Below are 27,135 nucleotides of genomic sequence, written 5' to 3'. Positions count from 1 at the left end.
TAGAAAACACAAAACTGACAGCAGAGAAAGTGGTGGCTGTAAAGGTGGTGACTGAGAACAGCTGGGGTGATAAAATTCTTTATTGTGGTTGTGGTGGTTCCAGAACTATGTATGCACTTGTCAGAACTCATCAAATTGTACTTTTAAATTGGTGAATTCATTTGTAAGTTGTGCCTTACAGGTCCTTAATAAAATCTCTTTAAATTTTAGATAGTATGGAGATACATATAAAGCTAAATTTTTAAAAGATTTACCATATATTTCTTCTTAGGCTAGAACTTGTTCAAGACTTTCAAATGAACAAATTGTTACAGCTATTCTTTTGGTACATTTGGTTGTGCTTTGGGTGAAGCAAAAGGAAGAATAAGTAATCTTGAGAACAGTTTTGTCACCACACTTATCAAAGAATAAGTCACACAAAAGAAGTTAAAGCCAAATTACTTTGTGCTATTATATTTGAAGTCTTCGTGAGTAAGCTTTGAATGGTACTTTTGATCAGCATGATGGTAACTGAACATAAAATGATAAATGAGTGAAGCCTGCTATGAGATCGAAACATCATTATTTTAGAAACCTCTTAAAGAATTTTGCTACTGAAAGTTATTTTTTGAAAAAAGGATATGTGTGCCTGACCTGGTTGGTACAGGATGTTGCACTGGTTTTATTGGACACCTCTGAATCTTAGGAAGCGTGTTTCTCTTATGGTGCTTAGCTGTTTAGTAGATAGCTATTGCTATTTTATTTCACATTGGTAACTTTGTTTTAAATTACAATTTCACATAAATGGAAAAGGACTGAAAATGATGACCATGTTTAGTATAAACAAATGATAGAACATTTTGAGAAATGTTATAGACTTTCAAACAACCATCCTGAGGTTAGTCATTCCAATGTGTGATTTTTGTATTCATGTATATTTAAAACAGATTTGTTTACACACAAAATTTTACATAAATGGACTCTTCACTAGATGTCTTTTGCAAGACATTTAAAACATTTTTATTTTATTTGCAAGACTTTATTTTTTAATTGCTTTCTGGTTATAGTAATGAAACTGGCAGACTCTAAATGCTTAAGGGACTGATTGATACCCTTACAGTCTCTCTCTCAAAAGCTCTAAAAGTTCTTACTGGGGAAATTAAACTGAGAAAAGAGAAGTAAGATTTAAGTGTATACCTAAAAACACCTTCTAGTATTAACTTTTTCAAAAAAGGATTGTTTTCATTTTACATAAATCTTTAGCCTTCAGTTGCATTTCAGTTCATTTTAAAATTGCATCATTTTAGAATGGTGTGGAATTACACTCCATTATATTTACAAAACATTTTATTGCCTGTTATTTTTGTTTACTTTTGCTTTGAGTCGGGAATAACAAGCTCCCTGGGATGTAGTTTCCCATGGATATCCTATGAATTTAAGAACTGTGGTGGTGGTAAGAAAGTCTGTTTGAAGGGAGTGGGAACCTCAGGGAGGGATTTTCTGAAGAGGCTGGCTAACTGTCACTATTTTGAATTAGAAGTCTTCTGAAACTTATCATACTGGCCTAAAGGATATGCTGCTGCTTTTTCATTCCTCATTTGATGGTCGTGGTTCAAGAGGGTGGCATTGTAGTGTAGTGGTTTTTAATTAATCATCTTTTAATGAGTGATGTACCAATCACTTTACATGGGTTTTTACCCCAAAGATATAGGACAGAACTTTGCTGCTAAGACTGTGATACTCATCAGTTCTGTTGAGCTTAATATTAATGGCCATGGCTACTTAATGTATAATGGTTTTTTAGTTCACATCAACTCTGTCATTTTGCTGACCTATTGCTGTCACCTCTCACTCTTGTGTACCTGTATTTTACATACTTCTCCCTGCTTCTAATTATTTATGGTCTTGGAAAAGCCTGTTTAATAGTTCTCTGTGTGGTGAATAAATGACCTTTGAGTCTGATACTCTTAGAATATGAGTGAAATACATGTTTCAGTTCAGACTCCCTTATCTTTACCATTGAATTAAAAACTTATTTTTAAACTAATGAGTGCTCCGAAAGAATGGCATTTTGGAATAGCTGGATTCCAGATGGTGTGTATGTGTTATTTCTGATTGAGTGTTCCCGTTATGCTGAAATGAATTCCTCCCAAAACGTAAGTTTTCTAGATATTTGAAGAGAATATTTTCAGTAGAACCCAACCTATTTTTTAACTTGAAAGTGTTTGTCTTGCCAAATTTTGACTTTTTTTCTTCTAGAACAAATTCTGTACAACATAAAACAAGAGTATAAACGCATGCAGAAGAGAAGACATTTAGAAACTAGTTTTCAACAGACAGATCCATGTTGTACTTCTGATGCACAGCCACATGCATTTCTCCTCAGCGGACCAGCTTCACCAGGTAATAAAAGAATTGATAAGTGTGAAAGGAAATGTTACTTAGTATGGGAAAAAGGAAAACAAATTGCCTTTAGTCATCAAGCTCCTATTTCTCCTTGATTTTTGAAAAAACATTTATACAGGTAACTCATAATCTCTTAAAAATATGGTACAAAAAAGGTAATAGCCACTTGGATTCCCATGACTCAAAGACAGCCATCTGTAGGTAACATCCCTTAAGTGGACTTCCCCATAAATGCTATGATTCATAGCCTCTATTAAAGAAAAAAAAATACAGCCATATGCTTCTCTGTCAGGTATAGATATACTTTGCCTTGGCTAAATACTGCATTCTACGGATTTCCCATAATTATTTAATAATGATAGACTTGAGATTTCTCCTATTACCAAAAATGTCCCTGAACATGGACCCTCACACACACTTGTCTTTTAGGATAATGCTTAAAGGTTGATTATTTTGATGCTACATCTGTTTTTACCTATCTTTTATTGGAGAGGATAGGTTGCACATACACTTAAAATTTTCAGTCAGTTCAGTCGCTCGGTCCAACTGTTCCAACCCCATGGACTGTAGCACACCAGGCTTCCCGTCCATCACCAATTCTGGAGCTTGCTCAAACTCATGTCCATCGAGTTGGTGATGGCCATCCAGCCATCTCATCCTCTGTCGTCCCCTTCTCCTGCCTTCAGTCTTTCCCAGCAACAGTCTTTTCCAGTGACTCAGTTCTTCGCATCAGGTGGCCAAAGTGTTGGAGTTACAGCTTCAGCAGCAATTTTTCCAGTGAATATTTAGGACTGATTTCCTTTAGGATTGACTGGTTGATATCCGTGTTGTCCAAGGGACTCTCACGTGAAGGGGATAAGTTGGTGAAATTTGGTAAGGGGAGGTAAGGGTAGAGACAGGATTGTATCGTGGGAAAGCAAGCTCCTCTCATTTGTCAGTTTACTTCTTATAAGATCAATTAACTGGCAGCCTCAGCAAAGCTGAGATTTTGAAAGTAAATAAAGATAGTTTGGTAGCTGTGGACTAAAGCTGGTATGCTTTATTCTTGTATATCAGTACACAAGAATTCTGGTATTCTGTCCAGCTGATGCTGGACACAGGACAAACATACTCAGTTAACTGGTCCCAGCCATCAAGTTAATAAAGAGCAGGTATAAAGAGGAATTGGGGCAGATAAACAGGACAAACAATTGATAGCAAATCTGTGTATTTCTGTTTATAGGATACTTGCAGCAGTGTTATCTTGAGTGACTGTCATAACCCTGAGTTCTAAAAAATATTAATTTCAGATGTTCTTTTCAAGAAAAGAGGAATGATGTTTTTGGAAAATAAAAGTACCCTAAGTAAATACTTCAAGAGGAATGCATTCTGAAGAAATCTATCACTGTATAAGTGGCTGCTACATTAATAGTCTTTAAGGATGCTGAACTGTAAAATTTAATGTTGAATATTAGGAATATATTCTCAGTATTTATTTTTACAAAGTCTCTCGTAGCTAATAATTAATTTAAAACCAAAAAATTTATTGTTTGTATTTTGTTATTCTCTCAACTCACCTTCACATTTTCCCCCCTTATGTTTGATGGCATACATTTTGCTGTGTCTTTCCAAAGTTGTAAGCTGATAGGATTAAACCTGATTTAAGACTAGGGAAATACTGTGCTAAAGACTGATAGAAAAATGCTTTTATATGAGCACTGGAAATAGTCACATGAAACCACCTCAGTCAGATGATGCTTTTCTATGATGCCTCTAAATCTGATGAGGTTTTTGTTCATGTTGTACATAGGGACTCCATCAGGAACATCCTCACCATTAAAAAAAGAACAGCCCTTATTCACTCTACGGCAGGTTGGGATGATCTGTGAACGTTTATTGAAAGAACGTGAGGAGAAAGTTCGAGAAGAATATGAAGAAATATTGAACACAAAACTTGCAGGTAAGAGATGAGTTTTAGAGTCTCCAGAAACTCATCCGAAGAAATGCATTCTTTCTCACATACATTTTACACATCAATTAAATTACCCCTTCTATACACTGGTAGGCATACTCTCTAAGAACCAGAGAATTTCATTTCAAGAAAGGAAATGAACTTGGCTATAGCTCATGGCCCTCCTTAGTGACTTTAAGAAATAGTATTTGTTAGCCATGTAGATGAGCAGCAATATTAGGAAACTAGATATTTCTTTTGATAATACCCTATGCTTTGGCTGTTTACGGAGAAGCCTGGAGGGCTACAGTTTGCTTGTGGGTTTTTTTTTTTTTAAAACACTTGGTTGTTTAAGTTATTTTACTTTTCCAAACTTTGAACTTTTTTATCTTGTATTGGGGTATTAGCCGATTAACAATGTTTGAGGTAGTTTCAGGTGAAGAGTGAAGGGACTCAGCCATACATATACGTGTATCCATTCTCCCCAAACCCCCAGCCTCCCATCTAAGCTGGCACATAACATTGAGCAGAGTTTCATGTGCTATACAATAGGGCCTTGTTGGTTATCCATTTTAAGTATAGCAGTGTGTACATGACCTTTCCAAAGTCCCTAACTAACTCTTCTCCTCAGGCTTCCCTGGTAGTTCAGACAGTAACAAATCTGCCTGCAGTGCAGGATATGTGGGTTCAATCCTTGCATTGGGAAGATCCTCTGGAGAAGGAAATGGCAACCTGCTCCAGTTTTCTTGCTGAAAAATCCCATGAACAGAGGAGCCTGGCAGGCTACAGTCCATGGGATTGCAAAGAGTTGGACTTGACTGAGTGACTAACCCTTCCTTCCTTCTCAGCAATCATAAGTTCATTTTCTTAAGTCTGTGAGTCTCTCTGTTTTATAAGTTCATTTGTATTGTTTCTTTTTAGATTCCAGATATATATAATTTCTCCTTCTCTGACTTCAGTTAGTATGACACTCTCTAGGTCCATCCATGTTGCTGCGAATGACATTGTTTCACTTTTATTAATGGTTGAGTAATACTCCATTGTATATATATATACACTACATCTCCTTTATCCATTCCTCTGTCAGTGGACATTTAGGTGGCTTCCACGTCTTCTTGTAAACAGTGCTGCAGTGAACACTGGGGTGCATGTATCCTTTCAGATCACGTTTTTCTCCAGATATATGCCCATGAGTGGGATTGCAGGGTCATATGGTAGCTGTATTTTCACTTTTTTATGGAACCTCCAAACTGTTCTCCATAGTGGCTGTACCAGTTTACATTCCACCAACAGTGTAGAAGGGTTCCCTTTTCTCCACATCTTCTAGCATGTTTTTTGGATTTTTTGATAATAGCCATTCTGACCACTGTGAGGTGATATTGTAGTTTTGATTTGCATTTCTCTAATAACTAGCCATGTTGAACATCTTTTCATGTGCATATTGGGCCATCTGTTTGTCCTCTTTGGAGAAATGTCTGTTCAGGTCTTCTGCCCATTTTGAGTGGATTGTTTGTTTTGATGCTGTTGTCATAAGCTGCTTTTAAATTTTGGAGATTAATTCTTTATCGGTCACATTGTTTGAAGAGGTTTTTGACTTTGTACCTTTCACGATAATTTTGCATCAGTCTGAAGACTTGAAATTTAACTGGCACTGTGTACATAATTTTATCAATCTGCTGCATTCTTTTAATTATCCAGAAAATTTTTTTCCATAAAATTTGATAATTTAAGTGTAGTAAATAAAATATGTGTGCTAACATAATCAGACTTTCCCCCCTGATTTTTAAGCCACAGATTTAATGGATATTGATATTGTAAACTTCATGATTAGGGAGTTAGTGCTAATATAGGTGAGAGAATTTGTTAGTTATATAACATCTTTTTCTGTGGCATCTAATTAGGTTACAGGTGGATATTTGGATTAATTACATATTTTACTATGCTTTTTTGTCCTGTTTCCTCTCATTGCAGTACATTACCATTCATAGACTACTTATAATAATTTTCAGAGGAAAAATATCTTTACTTTTAATAAGAAATAAGCCCCACCCAGCTTATACATGAGGTTGTGTGATTTGAGCTGATGTGGGTTTCCTAAGCTCCATGCTCTTTCCATTTGAAAAGCTGTTACTATTGAGGTTGTGTGTCTAAGTGCCAAATAAGAATTATTTCACTATATATATATTGGACTTTTGAGTTTCTCTGGCCTTGAGAGATTAAGAGGGCATTTTTACAAATCATGTAATTGATAATTACCTCTATTTATAGAACAATATGATGCATTTGTGAAGTTTACACATGATCAGATAATGCGACGATATGGAGAACAGCCTGCTAGTTGTAAGTATTTCATCTTTGAACCAAATACAAGACAATCTTATGGAGATGTTTGTTATAATTTATTATAATTATCTTCATACACAAGAGAACTTAACAGTATCAAGGAGAAAAAGTTTGGAGGAAATAAGCAGTAAAATTTTACTCAGGCTTATTACTTTTGCTTATTTAAATATCTAGGGCAGTATATTAGGGATGAAGCTTTGGCGTGTTTAAATTTTGATCTGAACTTTGCACTCATTTTCCTTTTCTCTCCCTTTAGATGTTTCATGAATCACGTTTTCTGCATTTATGGGCTGCCTTGTTCCTTGTTGAGTTGTTGCAAGAGGTCCCAATTATGACATGCAGCAATGCCAATACCCCTCTGTGAATACAGGTTATTTCAAGCTTTCGTCAGTGGCAACCACTCTTAGGCAGCAACCGGATTTGGAAATTTCCTTGATGTCAATACCACCCGGATGTGGACCTTTGCTACCTGTATTAATGCCAGTGGCCTCATTTGCTGTATCATTACAATTTGGCTTCTATTAATATGTTTGGAAAGGATTAAAGCTGGTATTCTAAGAACATGCCCTTCACTGGTTGTGTAAATAAAACTGTAGAAAGACACTTCAGATGAAGTTAGTGTGATTTTAATTGTGCACTACAACCAAGCTATAACCAGTTGTTAATAATTTAGGATGTAATCCCAGGACATTATTAAGCAAATAGCCTACAGTGCTTCCTATGAACTAGTGGAGGAGGAGGGCATTTCTGTATTCCAGGACTTCTTGGGGTTTCAAATGGGTTTATATGATTTCCCTGTTGGGATTTTTTTTTTTGGTAGTTTTTATTTATTCTATCAGTCTTTTTAACGAATGTTTATAGCTGCATTCCCCCCACCGTGTATCATTGTTTTACTGCCCTTGTAGTACTGGAATTTAGTTGGAAGAATAAACCATTTACTTCTAATCTGCTTGTTCTTAATGTACAGATGGGTAGTATTTGAATAAAGCCAGTGTTTTAAATGTAAGCATTTTCCAGGAATCAATTTTCTGATAAGATTTCAAAATCAGTCTTTTCATAAACTGAGTTCTGATTCCAAGTTGTCTCTCTTCTCATTGCATGATTGAAGGTTAGTTTTAACAGCTGTATACTTTAAAGGAAAATCTATGAAAGCATCATTCAGTACATCTAATTCCCATTCCATATGTGCTTTCCAGACACAGCTTTCCTATAATGAAGTGACCAAAGAGTGCTTCAGTGAATTCTTTTAAATTCTATTAACATATTTCTACTAATTAAGTCATAAATATACTGGGATATGTTTATAATTGACCTAATTAGTAGAAGACAAAAAAGATTGTTTTTCCTTTTTAACTTTAGTGATTATATTTCACCAAAATTATATTCTTTGTCTAAAACAAGGCCAAAAAGTGGTAGAGGGCCTTTGCAAGATCCTCAGGTAATCCATATGCCCATTAAGTGCTTTAGAAACACTGGTATAGCAAGGGTGGCCATAAGGTGGATAATCCTACCTGGTTTTAATGGACTGACAGATTCTCAGCCTCAGCATTACTAACAATTGGGGCCAGATTCAATCTTTGTTGTGGGGAGACTACTGCATGTAGGATGTTTAGCAGCATCTCTGGCCTCTACCACTAGATGCCAGTAATGCCCTCCCCCAGTCCTGACAACCAAAAATGTGCCTCCAGATGCTGACAAATGTCAGGGCAGGGGGGTTAAAATGGTCCCCAGCTGAGAACCACTGGTCTAGTGGGACAGCATTTTAGAATGCAAGAGTAAGTAAAAATTATGGAGGAGTGAGGATAGAATGTAAATATGCTTTATCTCTTCTTCATTCCAAAATGAACATTCTTTTCATATAATAAGCACATGTGACTTTTCGTGTAGATTTAAAGTTTATAAACTGGTCTGGTATAGAGGATATGCTATAAGGAAAACCAGTGCTGGCAGTCTGAATGGACCCTCAAATAACCTTTTAATTCTAGATTCAACTTTGGTCAAGAACAAAATTTCCCCCACAGCCAAATTTCTGCTTATCCACCTGACCCCAAAATTCTGTCTTATGGGCTGCTTCCTGATTTTAACTGATTTAGTGTGTGACGTAATTTCAGGAAATGAAAAATGTGGGCAACTTCTTGGATTTATTAACAGTTAAGATTTAGATGGACCCAGTAGGTGGCGATTAGTAGATACAAGCCTCACTTTGAATTCCCAAAAAGCTCTGAAATTGCTTCCAATAAGTACAGAATTTAGTCGGCCAACAGTCGTCATATTCTTTACAGTAAAAGGCCCTGCTGGTATTGAGCTGTACCCGGTTACTGTAATGTAACTAGGGTAAATCACCGGATATAATTTCCTGTATAGGAAAAACAGGCAATGTGAAAAAAATACAGTAAGTTTAAAAATATCAATGCTATCTTTGGCCTATGGCAAGAACTTACATCCTAAAGAAAATGGTTTCCAAATGAGACATTTATTGTATCAGCAACATTAACTGGAGCCCTTTACAGGTTCTACCCCTAGAGACTGCTTTAGAAGACTGAGGGGAGGTGAAGACTGTTGGAATCTGTTTGACATGTTCCCCAGCTGATCCAAGGTTGGAAATGATTATATCCGCCTTTTTTGGGTTACTCCCTTACTTCAAAATTACACAGTAACTGCTGTTAATAAGTGAATATCCTGCTAAAGCACCTGATGAGCCTGTCCCTGTCTACTCATAGATAGGGCTCCAGCAGTTATGTGCTCCTACCTTTGCCCCAGCTGGGGAGCATTAGCTCATTCAAAGGTAGGGCCAACAGTCCTCTCCTGCACCTATTTTCCTTTTATATCTAATTCTCATAAAAAACTTGACAAAAGACTAAGTCTTTTGATCCTATAATTCCTCTCTAGGTATTAACCTATTTTTGTGTTCTATAATCTTTAGAACAAAACTCGAGAATTTTCTAAACTTCTATTCTTCTCCCACTTTTTTGGTCAATTTTATTAGAAAATCAAAAGCTAAAAATACAGTCCAGCAATCCTCTTAAAGGGAACAATTATTCTGCCCTTTTTGCTTTGTATGTATATTGTTTAAGAACATGTAGCCCACCAGGCTCCTCTGTCCATGGGATTTCCCAACAAGACTGTTGGAGTGGGTTGTCCTTTTTCTGACCCACGGATTGAACCCGGGTCTCCTGCACTAGCAGGTGGACTCTTTTACCTCCTACTTAAAGGAATGCTTTCCTAATTTAACATCTAATCCATATTCAGGTTTTCCCATTTGTCCTCAAAATGTCTTTTGCAGGTTTTTTTCTCCCTAAAGCAGAATTCAATTAAGATTCTGACTTTGTGGAACAACTAAACTTGTCATCTTATTGAATATTTGTCATAATTAATGTCATTAACTCTTCTATTGCTTTAAACGTACTGTAATCTGGAAGTTAAGTCTAAAGCATTTATTAGTTTCATGTTAAAACTTCATGGTATAAGATGATGCTATGATCTCTGTTATTATATCACACAAAGTGCTATGATAGGTGATGCCTGCCAGGCTTTGTCTTCACTCTTCAGCCACTCATTAGCCACCAACATTTTGTGCATTGCTAAATCTAATCAACATTTGAAACACTTTGTTCAGTTGGTGGCAAGATACCACCACACTGGCCTGATTTTCTTTCCTTTGCTGGTTGCTGGCCTGGTCTTTTCTCCGAACTTTAAAGCATGTCTAGAGATGACCTGGGACTCCTTGCCTCTAGTATCAACTCCTCAGTTGATGGCATCGCCATTCAGAAGCTTTTCAGAGAGTACTGAATTCCTCACATCCTTCATCCAATCTTGTTTTCCATCTAAAATCTCAACCATCTCTACTACTACCCTTGTAGGAGACATTTGTGTCTTGCCTGGGTGATTCCAGTGACCTCCAAAGTGGTCTTTGTTTTGCCTCATTTGTGTCTCCTCACCTATTCCAGTCTATTCTCATAGCCAGTGATCCTTTAAAGGTCTTTCTAAACAACAGACTGGTTCCAAATAGGAAAAGGAGTACATCAAGGCTATATATTGTCACCCTGCTTATTTAACTTATGTGCAGAGTACATCATGAGAAATGCTGGGCTGGAAGAAGCACAAGCTGGAATCAAGATTGCCAGGAGAAATATCAGTAACCTCAGACATGCAGGTAACACCACCCTTAGGGCAGAAAGTGAAGAGGAACTAAAAAGCCTCTTGATGAAAGAGGAGAGTGAAAAAGTTGGCTTAAAGCTCAACATTCAGAAAACTTAAGATCATGGCATCTGGTCCCATCACTTCATGGGAAATAAATAGGGAAACAGTGTCAGACTTTATTTTTTGGGGCTCCAAAATCACTGCAGATGGTGACTGCAGCCATGAAATTAAAAGACGCTCACTCCTTGGAAGGAAAGTTACGACCAACCTAGATAGCATATTCAAAAGCAGAGACATTGCTTTGCCAACAAAGGTCCATCTAGTCAAGGCTATGGTTTTTCCTGTGGTCATGTATGGATGTGAGAGTTGGACTGTGAAGAAAGTTGAGTGCCGAAGAATTGATGCTTTTGAACTGTGGTGTTGGAGAAGACTCTTGAGAGTCCCTTGGACTGCAAGATCCAACCAGTCCATCCTAAAGGAAATCAGTCCTGGGTGGTGTTTGGAAGGAATGATGCTAAAGCTAAAGCTCCAGTACTTTGGCCACCTCATGCGAAGAGTTGACTCATTGGAAAAGACTCTGATGCTGGAAGGGATTGGGGGCAAGAGGAGAAGGGGACGACAGAGGATGAGATGGCTGGATGGCATCACTGACTCGATGGACGTGAGTCTGAGTGAACTCCAGGAGTTGGTGATGGACAGGGAGGCCTGGCGTGCTGTGATTCATGGGGTCGCAAAGAGACACGACTGGACTGAACTGAAAGGATGGCTTAGATGGCTTCCTACGTATAAAAGTTAAAGACCTTACAGTGGTCTACAGCTCTCCACTCCACCTCATTCAGTTCTGAGTTTCCCTGCTGCTCACTGTGTGTCCCACACTGGCCGCCTTCGCTGTTCCTCCAGTGCAGCTTGCGTACTTCCCTTGTTATTGCTGTTCTCTATCTAAAATGCACTTCTTCCATAAAATCATGGCTAAATCTTTTTATTCAAACGCCATCTCAGGCAGGGCATGTTCAGCATGATCTGCTTCCCTTTTGCTGTTTTTTTTTTTTTAAACATTGTATAATTGTTCTTTGCTATTGATAGAATGCAGTGAGGGCAAAGATCTATGCTCACTGAAGTACTTATAAGTTGCTGCAACAGTGTCCCATGATACATGCTCAATAAATAATTTGTGAACAAATCAATCACACCATTCTTTACCTAGATTTTACCAACCATAGTCAAAAATGAAACATGATTGAGGGCACATCTGACTGAAGGGGAATGGCTAGAAATACTGAGGAAAAAATAGTGACCTAGGTGTTGTGAAGATACATTGGAAAATGTCACACAACAGAAATCTAGTCTTTGATTATGTCCATGATCTGCTCTGCTCTATGCCTCATTTCAGGGACCCCTAGATGACCCCTAGAAGTTCTGCCTCTAACACATGGATTCCAAGGTGTCAAAAGCCTCTTGTGTTTATACATTCATTTGCATCATGAATTCCTTAATTTCCAAGCTGACAGCCCTTTGTGCATATGTACACGTGTTTCAATTCTGCTGAATAAGAAATCTAGCATCTTCTAAGATGAAGATAAGACATTTAATCTATCTGAACTAATGCAACTCTGGTAATTGTCTCAAGGCTTTGTTGGGCTAGACACTTTCTGCTCTGGCTTGGAATTTATTTTTTATTTCTGGTACCTTGGGATTTACTTTTCTTTTTAACCCTGGCAACATTATGACAATTTGTCTGGGGTACATTAGGAATGATGCCAAAGCTGAAACTCCAGTACTTTGGCCACCTCATGCGAAGAGTTGACTCGCTGGAAAAGAATGATGCTGGGAGGGATTGGGGGCAGGAGGAGAAGGGGACGACAGAGGAGGAGATGCCTGGATGGCATCACCGACTCGATGGACGTGAGTCTGAGTGAACTCCGGGAGTTGGTAATGGACAGGGAGGCCTGGCATGCTGCAATTCATGGGGTCGCAAAGAGTTGGACACGACTGAGTGACTGAACTGAACATTTCATCTAGCACTTAAAAGTTTTTGAAGCGGGAAGTGGAGAAGGCAGCGGTTATCCATTAATGTTATCTCAGCTCACCTTGTTGCCACAGGGCTAAGGAGCCCTTTATGCTTACATAATACCTCCTTTATACTCCAGAATTAATGAGGTTTAAGTTATATATTAAGTCTGTTTATATTAAATTTGTCCTCTAAACACACAGACCTAAAAGTACATAGTTCTAAGGTCTTCAACTATAATAGTCCTCACTGAATTTGGACTTTTTCCCTCCCAGTCATATTTGCATGGTAATTTTGGTATGTTAGTATACTTAAAGATACATCCCAGAATTCTCTTGGAACCAGGACATTAAATAATGAACTTGAGGTCTCTTTGTTTCACTATCTTGATTTGAATTCTTATTATGGAAGAGATTCAGGTGTCATTTCATCTGAGCCCTAAGGGTTGATGTGATTTGTAAAGATTTTTGAGGCTCTTTAAGACTCCATGATGGGTCAACGTAAAGTACAATATTTACTGTCTTTTATCAGAAAGCCAAACAACTTGAGACTTTTTAAGCTGTAAGACTAAAGGAAATGGGGCAGTAGAGGCAGTTTTAGAACCTCTGGAGGGAGAGAAATAATCCTCTAGAATATTCATCTTATTACATAATTTACACAAGTGAAGAATACCAGTGCAAGAAACTGGTAGAACAAAAATAAGTATTAATACTATTAGATCAACTGCAGATCAACTGATTCTCTTAGATAAAGGAATTTATTACTTTTATTTATTATTCATGTTCAAGAACAATTTATTCATAATTTCTGCAGTGATATTCTGAGAAAGTTTCTAGTTGCGTGTTACTTGTTGGATTTCAAGATTCTCCAAAGGGGCTTTGACACATTCCTGTTTGGGGTTAACAGTCTACTTTTCTGTTTAAACATCACACAGGGATTCCACACTTCTCTTCTTGCCAGACAATCTTCTTTGAGCCGTGTGTAAACATGACTGGTCTTTTTCTCTTAGGCTAATTGTTATCTTTCTGGCTTCACTCGTTTGCTGTCTAGCAGCCTCCCCACGTTAGCCTTGCCACATGGTCAGTCTTCTGTTTGGTAGGCTTTATAAATCCCAAAAGTTCTAATTCAGAGACAGCTCTAATAAACCGAGCACTGGAGGCTATAGCTAAGGAAATTCACCACGTATTTCTGACCCAAAAAAAGGGAGTTAAAATCTCAGTGTTAAAACATTAGTTGGTGAGCTGAAGTACAGTTCAAATGCATACTACTAGATTAAACTATAACTCTTACTGGAAAACATTAAGTATAATTAGACTCTACTGTCAATAAGACACAAATGGAAAAGTGCTTACCACTTATCTAGTTCTCATCTTTCAAGGAGTATGGAAATTGCTTCCCTGCCAACTTCTTAAACTACATCAATAACCTAAGAAACATAGAGAATTCAATGATGACCATTCTGGGACATTTTTGGTGAACTTTGGAAAACGACCTTTATATAAGTTTTAGACCAAATAGTTTCAATTTGTCTCATTTTAAATTAGAAATAAGTATTAAGGAACAACTTATTCTGGTGTGGTATGGTTCTATCTCTAGTGTAGATCTGGAGAAACTATAAACTATTCTGCATGCTTACCTGGACGTTGTAGAATTGATTTTAAAAGGATACTGGATAATTTCATTCCTTTCTTCTGAGGTTACAGAATTTGCATCCATTTTTTCAGCAGCTGTCACAACTGTTGCAAAAGCCTTTTGAGAGACAGGACAGAGGAAGATAAAATCTGCTGTTGTCAAACATCTTTTATTTTTTTGCACTTAAAGGCTCTGTATTTTTAAGCCAGGTCAAACATTGCTGCTGCTGGTAGCTACACATTTTTAAAAATTGTACCAAATTTCAGGGTCTCAGAACTACACTGATGATCACTTTAAATAAGTACACATTAAAAGAAAGTGGAATGGTTCCCGAATAATCTTATATTTCAGAGAACTAGGAAATGTGCAGAGAAAAACAAGAAATAAAAGTTGAGAAGCTGAAAAAGTTGAAAAGCATGAGGCTGTCCTGTATCCTCTACTCCCAACCTCCATCACACAGGAAAATGCCTATTTTTCTTGGAAGCAACCAATTACCATATTTTTAAATAGTGACAAGACATACTTCAAATAGGGCCTTTAACAAAGTTAACTTCTAATATTCTGAAGAGGGAAAGAATAATTATTAAAGAATAATAACAGTTGTCCTTTGCCTTGCCAAGTATTCCTTGTACTTTCTGATTGTTAAATCTGTTGTATAGTTATTCCAATATTTTCTTTTCTTTCATCCAATAAGGGAAATGCTAGTTAATAATATACTGTTTCATCCTGTGGGATAACAGAACTGACCTCAACTGTTTAGCTTTTGTTAAACATACTAAAATGTACATGTACTTATTTTGACCTGGCAAGGACATAGCATTATTAACAGAATTAGTTTGGTTGAGGTGTTTGGGATCAGCGTTCTGGGGCTTGGGTGGAACTGCTGAGCAGTTAGGTGCCTTTTCGGAGAAACTTGCCAGGTGATTTATAATGTTTTCCAAACCAAAGACAGGCGACTGAGGAAGTAAGAGATGACTTCCAAAGTACCAAAAGTATAAAAGCAGCCCAAGAAAGGTGTCACGGTTGGTTAGACACACAGACAGCTTGCTCCTTCCCCCTGACCTACCTCCGACCAGTCCACAAGGTTGATTAGCCTGCTGCACTCCAGGTGCAGTTTGTATGCTATGCAGATGTCTGGGGCAACATTGGGAATGCAACCTTCTTCACTTCTCAGTGCTTCATTCTAAAAATAACAGTAAACTAAGATAACTACTTTTCAAAAATCATGAGGAACAAAATCACAAATTAATTAACCTGAAATTACTAAGCTAATAAATGAAGTCTTTGGTTTCCTTTATTTTGTGAGTTGTATTTATTCTCCAATAGTTAACTGGTTGTTGGTCAAAATCTCCCTAGCTCCTAGTCACTGGATGGATATTGCCAGGATCAAAAAACAGGAATATTTTTCATTTTCATCATTAATTATTAATCTTTTTTTTTCATTTAAATCATACATTATTCATTACTGAGACTCTGATGCATTTCTGGTTTCCATAAAATTTTATCAAATTGTGGATTTTCAATAAACTGCCACTTCCAACACCGCTAATTACCTGAATTCTAGCAATTACTATACTGTACTAATAAATACCAACATACCACTACCAGGACTACAGGTTGTCGCTCAAAGAAGACTGTGTTGTCAGCATTGCAGATCCTATCCCCCACAAAACCATCAGTGTTTTTTCAACCTATTTGAAATTGATGGTTCTTATTAAGAAACAAAATCTCTTTCAAATATACACAAGTGAATTATATACTCCCCCAAACTTCTGAAATCACAACAGTTCTCTTCTGTGACTCGATACTAGCCAAAAAAAAAAGATGGATTTTGTAGAGTTTTAATTCGTGGCTTATATATAAAAATAATTGATATTCTGTGCCTTAAACATGAAATTATTCAATTACCCCACTACCGACATTACTGAAAACCATGATTTACACCTTCCTACTCAGCATTCTCTCACAATGCTTACTTAGCATGTTAGTTTGCGTGCCCTTTCAGATGGGAAACCAGTACATTAGAACTGTCTTCATATGTTTTATGGAGTCACTTCTTAAGTATCTTCTGTTGTAAGATTTCCAGGTGTTTGAGTTGATAACTTATTAACAAATTAGCAATTTAATATTAACTTAGCAAATTATCAACACATTATTTTATGTGTGTCTATAACAACTGACACTTTCAGCTTTCTGAAATGTTTAAAGTGATCATGTTACCTGTCATTGAACTCTTTGTTTAAAGAACAACCTGGAACTGGCAGATATGTCTGGAGTTTAGGAGTTTTATTTCCAGCAGATTGCTGGTGGCATCTACATTCAGTTTTGGAGATACTCTCAGGGTAGATCTTTCTTTGGTTTAAAATCCAAGATGAAATTGCAAAGTTTTTCCTTTTTCCATCAGAAATAATCATTTGGAATTTTAAAAGTAATTTCACTGAGTCACAAGGTTTGACCAATTATCTGCTGTTACATCTGTAAGAAGCCTTTCCCTTATTTTCAACTCAAGTTACTCCTATGGCCTGGTTTTATTACATGAAAGAGAAGACAATCACACATGATCAAAAGTTGATAGTGTTAGTTCACAGGCTTAGAAAAAAACCCTCTAAAATCTAAAGGGTTTTTTAAAATATCTGAAAGAGGTACAACACTGAGCTGCCTGCTCCCTGCTCATTAGAACAGCAAATTTACACTATTTCTAAGTTACATAAAGCCTGGAATCTGAACTGAACTGTCAGAGAAATGTCCACTTCTTACCTTGAGGTAGTAATAGGGGTTGTTGAGTGCAGTGTGGAGGGCTATGCGAGGGGCGGCATTCAGGTGTTGGCGAAGGGTGTGGGCAGAGCTGAAGTACAGCGTCTCATGCAGAGGCTGGGTGTCTGGAGGCAGGAGGTACTCTCTGAAACCATCAAGGTCAGGTATCAGCTTTTAGATGAGCACAGGTTCATTTCAATATAGTATTTGTGTTACTCCTCTGTGGAGGACTGAGCAATTTACTTAAAAAACAAAATCAACAACAGCCAAAATAAGTATAAAATCCAGTGCAGCTGTCCTCAATTCTACCTCTTCCCTGTAATATTATTTAAAACTTCTACTCTCTGGAGTAAAGGAAACTATATCTTAGTTCTGATTCAAATCTCTAGGAACAAATGTATACAAATTACATTTTTGCTCAAAATCTTTAAGGTAGCATTTCTTAAAGTGTCAATGAATACTTTCTTGAATTATTTAGGAAACATGTCATATTTCTTACCATAGCAAACATTTAACTCTTGGCAGTGTTAAACATAGGCCTCAGACCTGGAATTAAGATTTTAGGAAATCTTTTTGGATCATGGAGATATCTCTCATATGAGAGATATATAAATATTCACATAAATATATTCACATAAATATATGTGAAGTTTTTATGTGTTAGAATTCCTCTTTATAGGCAGAAAAGGCTAAATTTTCACTTCAGAGTATTAAAAAAAATCACCTATCATTAAAATTTCAATTACTGAAAAAAAATCACTAATTGGAGATTCTTCTGTCTTATCTGACTAGGTAATAAACCAATTTTAATGAAATCTGAATTTTTTTTTAACAGCATTAAAAACTTCACTCTGAATATATATATAGTAAGTCCGTCAGCCAGTCTCAGCCATGAAAGTACATGGTTCCTGGGTGGCCCAGTGAGTTGCAAATCAGAACGGGGAAACTTTGGCATCCATAACCCAAAGGCAGAGTAATAAGTCACAAGCTCGATTAAAGCAGTTAATTCACAATGCCTTCATAAAGATTCCTGGGGTTTAGCCAGTCCTGTGCCTCAAGTATTTTGGTCACATGACAGATTTGTATCAGCTCCTTTTCCCACCAGTGCAGGCAGAGCTAAGCAGCTTCTTCAGCCCATCCACCAGGGAAATTACTCTTCTTTCCGGTGTTCTGGCTTTCTTCCCTCCTGGAGAGGATAACACTGCCTAGAAAAATCCCACGACACTTGCTCCACCTGCGTGGTCTGGCTTTGAGGAAGAGAGGAGGCAGAGAGGGTCCAAACCATGTATATCACACCCCACCAACTCCATCCTGCCCATCTCAAGTGCCCCAGACCCCCTGCTCACTTCACTTCCAGATGCTGCTCCTTCTCAAGTCAACTGGATTAGGCGGTTTAGCTGTAGCCCTGGGAATGGTTTCTGTATGCCAGCTGCCTACCTGGATGGCTGGCTACCCAACTGTAATTTCCGACCATAAACTTTTCCTATCCCAATCTCAGGCTGTCCCCAATCATCATACATGATGGTTCATTAAAAGATCATGCTGGAGTCCCTACTCTGTAATAAGGACTGGAAATCTAACAAGGCAACCAAATCAGGTCAATTTCAGAAAAGATACTGTCTCATATTTGTCTTTCTCTCCCTTTTTAAAATCCTTATATTTAATGTTTAGAGATTCACGTAATTACCAAGGTAGAGAAGGCGATGGCACCCCAATCCAGTACTCTTGCCTGGAAAATTCCATGGACGGAGGGGCCTGGTGGGCTGCAGTCCATGGGGTCGCTAGGAGTCAGTCATGACTGAGCAACTTCACTTTCACTTTTCACTTTCATGCACTGGAGAAGGAAATGGCAACCCACTCCAGTGTTCTTGCCTGGAGAATCCCAGGGACAGCGGAGCCTGGTGGGCTGCCATCTATGGGGTCACATAGAGTCGGACACGACTGAAGCGACTTAGCAGCAGCAGCAGCAACCAAGGAAGAAGACCTTTTCAGATGGGTATCTAAAGAACTTCCATCAGAGTCAAAATATTTGCCTGTATTTTGTTTCCACTGGACTCTACATCACCACTTAGAATTCTTAATCCAAATACAAATATGGAGACTGGCACAGAAATCAGCAGTGAGTCTGGCACTGGAACTCTACATGATGCTCAGATCAGAGTCTACAAGCAAAAGAGGTGGTCTGAGGGGAACTGGTACGACCACTTTAGTATCCACAAGGGTTACAAAGCTGAAGCTTGATTTTGGTGAAAACAGTTAACTCAGTGGCAAGTTATTCTCATTTCTCAGTAGTTTCAGCAAGAGCTGCTCATGGTATACTAGGAACTCTCCTTGCTTCCTGGAGTCTAATGCTTGTTATTTATCTTTTAAGGACTTCTTTTCTCTAGAACTCCAAGCTCTGTGGTAAACATCTGTGGTGTGAGCCTTGGGGACAGTGTGGGGAAATGGAATGGGCCTTCTGTCAGATGTCAGCAGACTGGGGTTGTTTGACTTTCCACAGGTCACAACCTCTCTCTGGGCTTTAGCTGCCGCATGACTTGGTCCTGTTTAGCTCTAACATGCTACACAGTCCTAACCTCTTCCCTGCAGGGACACTCAATCTTGGGAAAGATAATAAATCCTGGTATGGAAATTTTTGTGATTTCACAACACAATCATGGTCAGTTTTATTTCAGTAACTACTCAGAAAGGTGAAAAGTCAGACATATTAATTAATCAAAGGTCATGAAAAGGGAATGGCTGGTTGGTTGCAGAGCCTACAATTTGGGATCTGTGGGAATTCAGAAAAGAACATGACATTCGACCTATAAATTATGCCATATTACACTGTAAAATTATTTTTAGCAACTACAATGGTCACAACTTGGGAAAAGAGAACGAGGCACGTGGGTCTAGAAACTATAAGCATGGGAAAGCCCGGTGCGGCAAGGTTAATTCTGTGAGTTCTCCAAGGTCGTTTTTAGCCAGGAGGTCACTTTAGCGTTGCACTGTATCACTTTTATGTGACACATTTCTCTCACTTTAACCTTCCTTTTGTCACACTTGGTTGATCCTTTTGACTTCTGTCCTGACATCAGTAATTTCTCCCCAGTGACCAGGAACAATGACTGCCCCACACAGTCCTGGAAAATGGAACTGTTCACTTACAAGAGGGACAGGTAATTTATCAGAAAACCACTCTTCATCTTCAATAGCTGAATTGCTTTTTTAGTACTTGATTCTATTCAGTACCCAGTCTGCTGCTGAGACTGAACTGCCGTTAAAAAAACAGGATAAGCAATGATAATTGCTTTTCCTACTTTTAAACTATTTGTTTTATTTTTAAGACTTCTCATTTTTTTTTCTAGATGGCATGTCCCAACTGCAGGTTAGGTAGGTGATTTTACAGAGCTGGCTTTTGGGAAATCCAAACTCAGAATGATTTGAGTTTCTCAAGAAAGGGATCATCTTAAAATACAGGTTGGAGTAGTGTACTTCTAAACGGACTCTGAGTGCGTTTCTCACTATACACTGGTGCTGACATGATCATGAGCTGCACTGGTCTCCCTTAGAAACCTTCACTCAGAATAAAATAGGGCATTATGGCTGGGCTGGGCTGGGCTGGGTTGTCTGTTTTCTGGGCTTGGCTGAGATCCAGCATGCTCTGAGCAAAGACACAACAAGGATAAAGCACAATGAAAACACCTTGTTACTAGAAAGGAGAAAAATCCTTTTCTATTTCCAACCCCACTTCCCCTCTCCCCCGTCAGCATAATGAACCAGGTTAAATTTAAGCCTGTATTCTATTCAAGAATGAACTAAGTCATCTGGTTAGCTGCTTTAATAAGGATGGGAAAGGAATCAACATTACAAGTCTAAGCTGCATGGAGGGACTTGAGAAGCATAAAGCCTAAACCGGAAGAGTTCCGCACTGGCTGAAGACAACTATCACACCAGTGTCATTTGGGCAAGAAGCCTGATTTCTAGCTCTGCAGAGCAACAATAAACTCACCTCACCAGACTGTCAACGAAGCTCACAACTTGTTCTCTGAGGACTTCAAACTTGGTCTGCCTCTTACTGGTACTTCTTAACTCCTTCATTTCCAGTAAGGACTGTGGAGGAAAGAACAGACCTATGGTGATTCTGAGACAGGAAGCCCCTCAGAGGGGGAGCTCTGTTGCTCAGGCAGAAGCAGTCAATGCCCTTCCATATGACAGGGTGTACAGAAACAGAACCAAATCAAGATGGGTTGTGTTTATCTGTCATCTTTAAGAACGGGGAAGAATCTCTCCTCCTAGGCGTATTGCTTCAAAAAAACATCAAGTGACTTTTCAAGGAATGAGGAGATGGGCAGTTTACTTCATTACTATGTTATATGCCAGTGCGCTCACTAGCCACAACTCTTTACTTCATTTAAGGAAAGGACTTCCAAGAAGAAGAAAAAATCCTTCTCTTTGCCATGTTAACAGGATGGACTCCATAAGTTTTGTTTTGCTTAGATTGGTATTTTATTCTACATGATCATAACTTGGTATCATGGTACAGAGAAGGTTCTTTATTTCGCCAACCAAGATCCTAAAGTGAGACCTATCTGAAAAAGGCTATATTGGACACACTGTATGAATCAATATACATTAAAAAATAAATAAATCAAGGAACATATATAACATTAATGAGTTAAATCTCTTTGGAATCTCAATTTGACCAAACTGAAAATCAAATACATCAGATAAATAATCAGATTTCTTTTTGCAACCATGTTCCCATTTTCCATTATTGATATTAATTAATTCTCTTTCTCCCTGAGGCTATCAGAACAGGTTCTATCTTTATTGGTTAGTAAGTTCCAGATTTCTACAAGGAGAATGAAGATAGCTATGGGGTAAACAGGATGTTCAATTTATAAGTGAGTTACAAAGTCTGCTTTGTTCCTAGCTGTGATTTTAAAATGAAAACAAAAACATCTGAGCAGAGCTAATCAAGAGCACACAGGAGCATCAGGGGATGTAGCTGGAAGGAAAAGAGAATGATCTGACCTTCTGAAGATGATAGAGGTCCGTCTTCTGAAGCCCTTTTGACTGTGACTGAGAAGTATCTTCTTCCTCTTTGGTTTCTGCTTTTAATACAAAACCAACATACAGCAGCTTGGGTAAATCCATTCAAGAGAACAAACATTTTCTACTACTTCAAGGGGAATAAAGTTTCATCCTTTTTCTTTTTTTAATGTGGCAAGAGATCAAGGTTCCATCAGATAAATGATCTCTTCCAGAGACTGAAGGTCAATAAACATTACACAAGTTATGCTACAGAGAGGTCTTCAAAAAAAAGCAGCTACTGAATTTTAAAAATGTGACCACAATGAAAATAAACTCCTCCAAACAGGAAAATATTTTCCAAATGTTTGTGTTATTATAAATAGCTTTTTAAAAAAGTTAAACTGTATTTCTCTGACTATGCCATGATTGATGTAAACAAAACAACACCCTGGCAAACTTAGCCTCGATCTTCTGATGCACTGTATTTGACATAATGCTGCTGCTGCTGCTAAGTCGCTTCAGTCGTGTCTGACTCTGTGCGACCCCATAGATGGCAGCTCACCAGGCTCCCCCGTCCCTGGGATTCTCCAGGCAAGAACACTGGAGTGGGTTGCTATGTCCTTCTCCAATGCATGAAAGTGAAAAGTGAAAGTGAAGTCGATCAGTCGTGTCCGACTCTTAGCAACCCCATGGACTGCAGCCTACCAGGCTCCTCCGCCCATGGGATTTTCCAGGCAAGAGTACTGGAGTGGGGTGCCACTGCCTTCTCTGGACATAATGCTGCTTACATCTAAAATGGCCAGTACATAAAAGTTTTGAGATAATCTATGAAAACACAAAATTCATCATGGTTCTTTAGCATAAGAAACAGAAAACTATATCTTGTAAAAGGTGTAGTTGTGTTTCTAAAGATCATGAAACTCTGAAAGCCTCTTCCTGGAGCAGGGCAGGTTTTGGAATCTCACACTTTCAAGGCTTATTTGGCCAAACCTAAGATGGAGGAGAAGGGGACGAAAGAGGATGAGATGGCTGGATGGCATCACGGACTCGATGGATGTGAGTTTGAGTGAACTCCGGGAGATGGTGAGGGACAGGGAGGCCTGGCGTGCTGCAATTAATGGGGTCGCAAAGAGTAGGACATGACTGAGCGACTGAACTGAACTGAATTGAAGATGCAGCTGGAGAATCTGCTTTGTTCTCAAACAATAAATTTCTTTTTAGCTAGTGATAATTCTTGGTTTAAGAAAGACATGATTTAAGGTTAGAACACCTAATAAACTCTTCATCTGATTTCAGTAACATGTTGCAGAGCCTTAAAAATAAATCTCATATGACACTCTCACCTACCAAACCCTCCAAATGTAATTTTAAACCTAAACTGTAATACGTAATAACTGTCAAGGAACCAGAGATAGCATATAGTCAAATATTACTACTGGCCCAGTATGGGAAGGGAGGGTTAATTTCACTTCATTATTAACAACATGGCACTTTTAGAAATAGAGAAGTACATTTATTCAAGACATTGGTTTTGCTTCAACTTATAAAATTCTTCTGAAGAAGACTGTTATCTTAATTACCAACCTTCCCATTTCTAAAAGCCACATTCCTTTATTTAGTATTAGCACATCACAAGATTTGTTCACTAGCTTGTGTTACACAAATTCTAATTAACATGATTATATCTACAGTTTCATTTTACAAAAATCCAAGTCCAATTTTGTAAAAGATTAAAATTTAGCTAATTTATCTTATATTCTTCTAAGTCTTCTGTCCTATTTATATCTTTAAGGGTGGTCCCTCCCTGTCCTAGTGACCATAATTAGGTGGTGACTGTGAATTGGAGAGAAAAAAATAATGAGATGGTAGTTAAGAAATATGTGAGCTCTAGGCTGGATGCTATCCTGGCTAGCTCTGAGATCTCAATTCAGAGGATTCTCTTCCTGGGCTTTAGTTTCTGTTGCAGCTGGACCCAATAATCTCTGTGATACCAGTTTTTAGTCCTTTACAATGTTTATGATTTGAAACTGGTTCAGCTCAGACTGTCATGCAAATGCAGTATAGAGCAATGCCTGAGCATGACCTGGAGGGAGCCCCTGTACTGTGGGGTGGCCCTCCAGTCAAACAGACTGGCTCTTTCATCTTCTACTGGCTTCAGCAAAAGCAGTTTCCTAAATCCAAAGGATTTAAAGACAAAGGAACATTTGCCAAACACAGGAAAAATTGGTAGAGACATTCTAAGTGAAATGTTTTCACCATGCCATGTCCAATCTATGTGCTTATACGCACCAGATTGCTTCTTTTCCCGAGGCTCCACTAAAATTTCCCTAAATAGGGGAAAATAAGAAGGACATAGTCATTTTGTTTTACCAAAGGAGTACCATACTTTAGTGCTAGAAATGGAGCAAGGGAAGAGCCCACAAAAAGTTAAACATCAGTATCAACTCATGGAGCCCCCTCAGAACAAAGAAGTCCTGGTGCATCAGAGCACAAGACAGGCTGCCTGCACACAAGCAGGCACTCCAGCATTCGGCAGACATACCAATTCCTGTGCAGATCACGCAAGATAAAGCAAACTGTGCCCTCCAACACTGAGGAACGCCAGGCTGCTGCAATTCATTGAGGATTGAGAGATTCAAGCTTTGTAAATCTGATTAAAGCAAACCTCAAGCATATTTTGGTAATCAGCATAGCAATGAGCCTCACTGCTGGGAAAGCAGTTCACAGCTATTAATTTTCAGGCTTACAAATAATTTATGCACTGTTTTTGAAATCTATAAAGAATCTGATGAAATGCTTAAGAAACAACATCTAAAAGGAGTTCTTAATTATGATGCCCTTCTACTACCTCTTTTTTATTTCTCTTTGCTGCCTTTTTTTTTTTTTAAAGGTAAGTCCTCCAAACAGTCCATCTGGAGAAAGTAATATTTTTTCTTGCCCATTTGATAGTTTTCATTGTTTTAACCAAAGCTGGAAGAGAACCATTTGGCCTAGTTGTGGTTGTCAAAGATCTGCTATTCTGAGGCTTGGTATACTGATTGATCAAAAACTCATTATCTCTTCATCTCTCAGTGCATCAAAACACGGGGTTTTCCATTTTATTCTAGTCAAATGACTGTCATAGCCAGTAGAATTGGCAAGATATTATATTCTCACCGTCAAGGCTCTGAAACTGGGCCAGGAACTCCTCTATTTTCTTTGCTGTGTTGCCAAGCTCCTTTCCAGAAGAGGACTGAAAAAGCTTGAAACAGTTCTGAAGCATGGCCATCAGTTCATCCTTTGCCAACAACCTAGAACAGAATCCGTGACAAGAGATGTAATATAACTGGAAAATCAATATACTTAAAAAACAGTGCTTACATATTAAATGTTTCTGCTCAGAAGAAGACAGTGTAAAATCCTTTATTTGTAGCTACCAACTATTTTTGGAGAGACCTTCCTCAATGGATGTGATATTCAAAGTACTGCAAAGTACTCAGAAGAGTTCTCAACTTGAAAAATTGAAGCTCAACTTGGAAAATTTACAAAGATCTGGGTCTGTAGCCTGGCTCTGGCACTTGCTATTTTGTAATAAAGAACATGTTGCTAAACATCTTTGATCCTTGGCTTCCTTGTCTCTAAAATGGAAACAGTAACTCACAAATTTCACAAGTGAGATGGAGCCTTAAGAATTCAATGAGAAGATGCAGCTGAAGATTAGCACAGTGCTTATTTATCACACAGTAGGCTTTGGAGGTTAGTTTTCCTTTCCTTCAGATCTAAAGGTAAATTAAGAGACAAGAAACATCCACTGAGGATATAACAACACATGCTAAATGAAAGCACATGTGAAATGACCAAAAAGTATATCAATGATTTCCTTATTACCAATTTGGCTAGGTTTTATATCTTCTATCAGCTTTATTAACACCAGTCAGTAAATCCACTGAACTTTAAACTGGAAGGCAATTGCCTTTATTCTATAGCATAGGTATAGCATAGGTATAGGCATAGATTGCACAACTCCTTCAAGTCCATAGAGAAAATCTTTGTTAGAAATAGAGAAGGGGACATTCCTGGTGGTATAGTGGGTAAGAATTCGCCAGGGGACACAGGTTCGATCCCTGGCCTGGGAAGACTGCACATGCCGTGGAGCAACTAAAGCCTGTGTTACTGAGTCCACCCTCCAGAGCCCACGAGCCGCAACTACTGAACCCTGTGTGTCTTAGAGCCCGTGCACCACAACAAAGAGAAGCCTCCACTTGCTGCAACTAGAAAGCCCATGCATAGCAATAAAGACCCAGCACAACCAAATTAAATAAAATGAAATTTTTTTTTAAAGGAAACAGAGAAGAAACACATATTCTAAAATTAAGATCCTGTTTTCAGGGTCATTACTTAGAGGATCTCTCCCCTAAGATCAGTCAGTAACAGGATAGTGATTACCAGTTCTTAAATTAATCAGGAAAAAGCAGCCAAATTCAGAATCTGAGTGACTCTGTAAAAACTCTTATGTTTGATATTTTCAAGACGAAAAATTAATTTTTCAAAATAAAAATTTAATATTACTAAGTTAGAGAAAAAGCTAAGTAGACTATGATTACCTAGAAATTAAGCTGATTACTTCAAGTAGAATTTAAACACAAACCAAAAAAAAAAAAAAAAAAAAAACCCACCACAAAGACTCTAAAACAAAAACAAATGAAGAAAATAACCAATAAATGTAGAAACTGAGAGGGGTGGACAAAAAGTAAACTTTTTCCTCATTTTAAGAAAAATATCTCTTCTTCATTCTACAACAATGAAATAATTATCCAAAGTGTAACCTTTATCTGTGAATGAAAGGCAGTTAACAGGTCAAAGAAAACCAAGCCAACACATTAAAATCTTGATTACATTTGAGATTATTTAAAACTTCTGGCTTCCTATTGCCCAGACTATGAATCAA

The 27,135-nt window shown here is 38.0% G+C and overlaps 2 protein-coding genes across 5 annotated transcripts in view; one reads left to right on the top strand and one right to left on the bottom strand.

Annotated features, from left to right (window-relative positions):
• AKIRIN2 (akirin 2) overlaps positions 1–7,603 on the top strand; it is a 22,294-nt gene extending 14,691 nt beyond the window's left edge. Inside the window, exons 2-5 of one of the 2 annotated variants that reach the window (XM_010834690.1) lie at positions 2,239–2,382; positions 4,175–4,324; positions 6,584–6,655; positions 6,915–7,603. In XM_010834690.1, coding sequence (XP_010832992.1) covers positions 2,239–2,382; positions 4,175–4,324; positions 6,584–6,655; positions 6,915–6,925 — 377 coding nt within the window. In that variant the 3' untranslated portion in view covers positions 6,926–7,603. The remainder of the gene's footprint in view (positions 1–2,238; positions 2,383–4,174; positions 4,325–6,583; positions 6,656–6,914) is intronic. The other variant, XM_010834691.1, reaches the window with a different exon arrangement.
• Positions 7,604–12,742: 5,139 nt separating this feature from the next.
• Positions 12,743–27,135, bottom strand: part of ORC3 (origin recognition complex, subunit 3) — a 71,271-nt gene continuing 56,878 nt past the window's right edge. For 2 of the 3 annotated variants that reach the window (XM_010834687.1, XM_010834688.1), the window contains exons 14-20: positions 25,365–25,498; positions 22,209–22,288; positions 21,184–21,284; positions 17,196–17,337; positions 15,505–15,621; positions 14,476–14,555; positions 12,743–13,958 (exon numbers count right to left, since the gene is read on the bottom strand). In XM_010834687.1, the coding sequence (XP_010832989.1) occupies positions 13,853–13,958; positions 14,476–14,555; positions 15,505–15,621; positions 17,196–17,337; positions 21,184–21,284; positions 22,209–22,288; positions 25,365–25,498 (760 nt within the window). In that variant the 3' untranslated portion in view covers positions 12,743–13,852. The remainder of the gene's footprint in view (positions 13,959–14,475; positions 14,556–15,504; positions 15,622–17,195; positions 17,338–21,183; positions 21,285–22,208; positions 22,289–25,364; positions 25,499–27,135) is intronic. The other variant, XM_010834689.1, reaches the window with a different exon arrangement.

Source organism: Bison bison, unplaced genomic scaffold, assembly GCF_000754665.1.
Source record: "Bison bison bison isolate TAMUID 2011002044 unplaced genomic scaffold, Bison_UMD1.0 scf7180017864035, whole genome shotgun sequence".
NCBI classification, from domain to species: domain Eukaryota; kingdom Metazoa; phylum Chordata; class Mammalia; order Artiodactyla; family Bovidae; genus Bison; species Bison bison.
The sequence above is the reverse complement of the archived record's forward strand: the minus strand, read 5'-3'. Positions and strand labels throughout refer to the sequence as shown.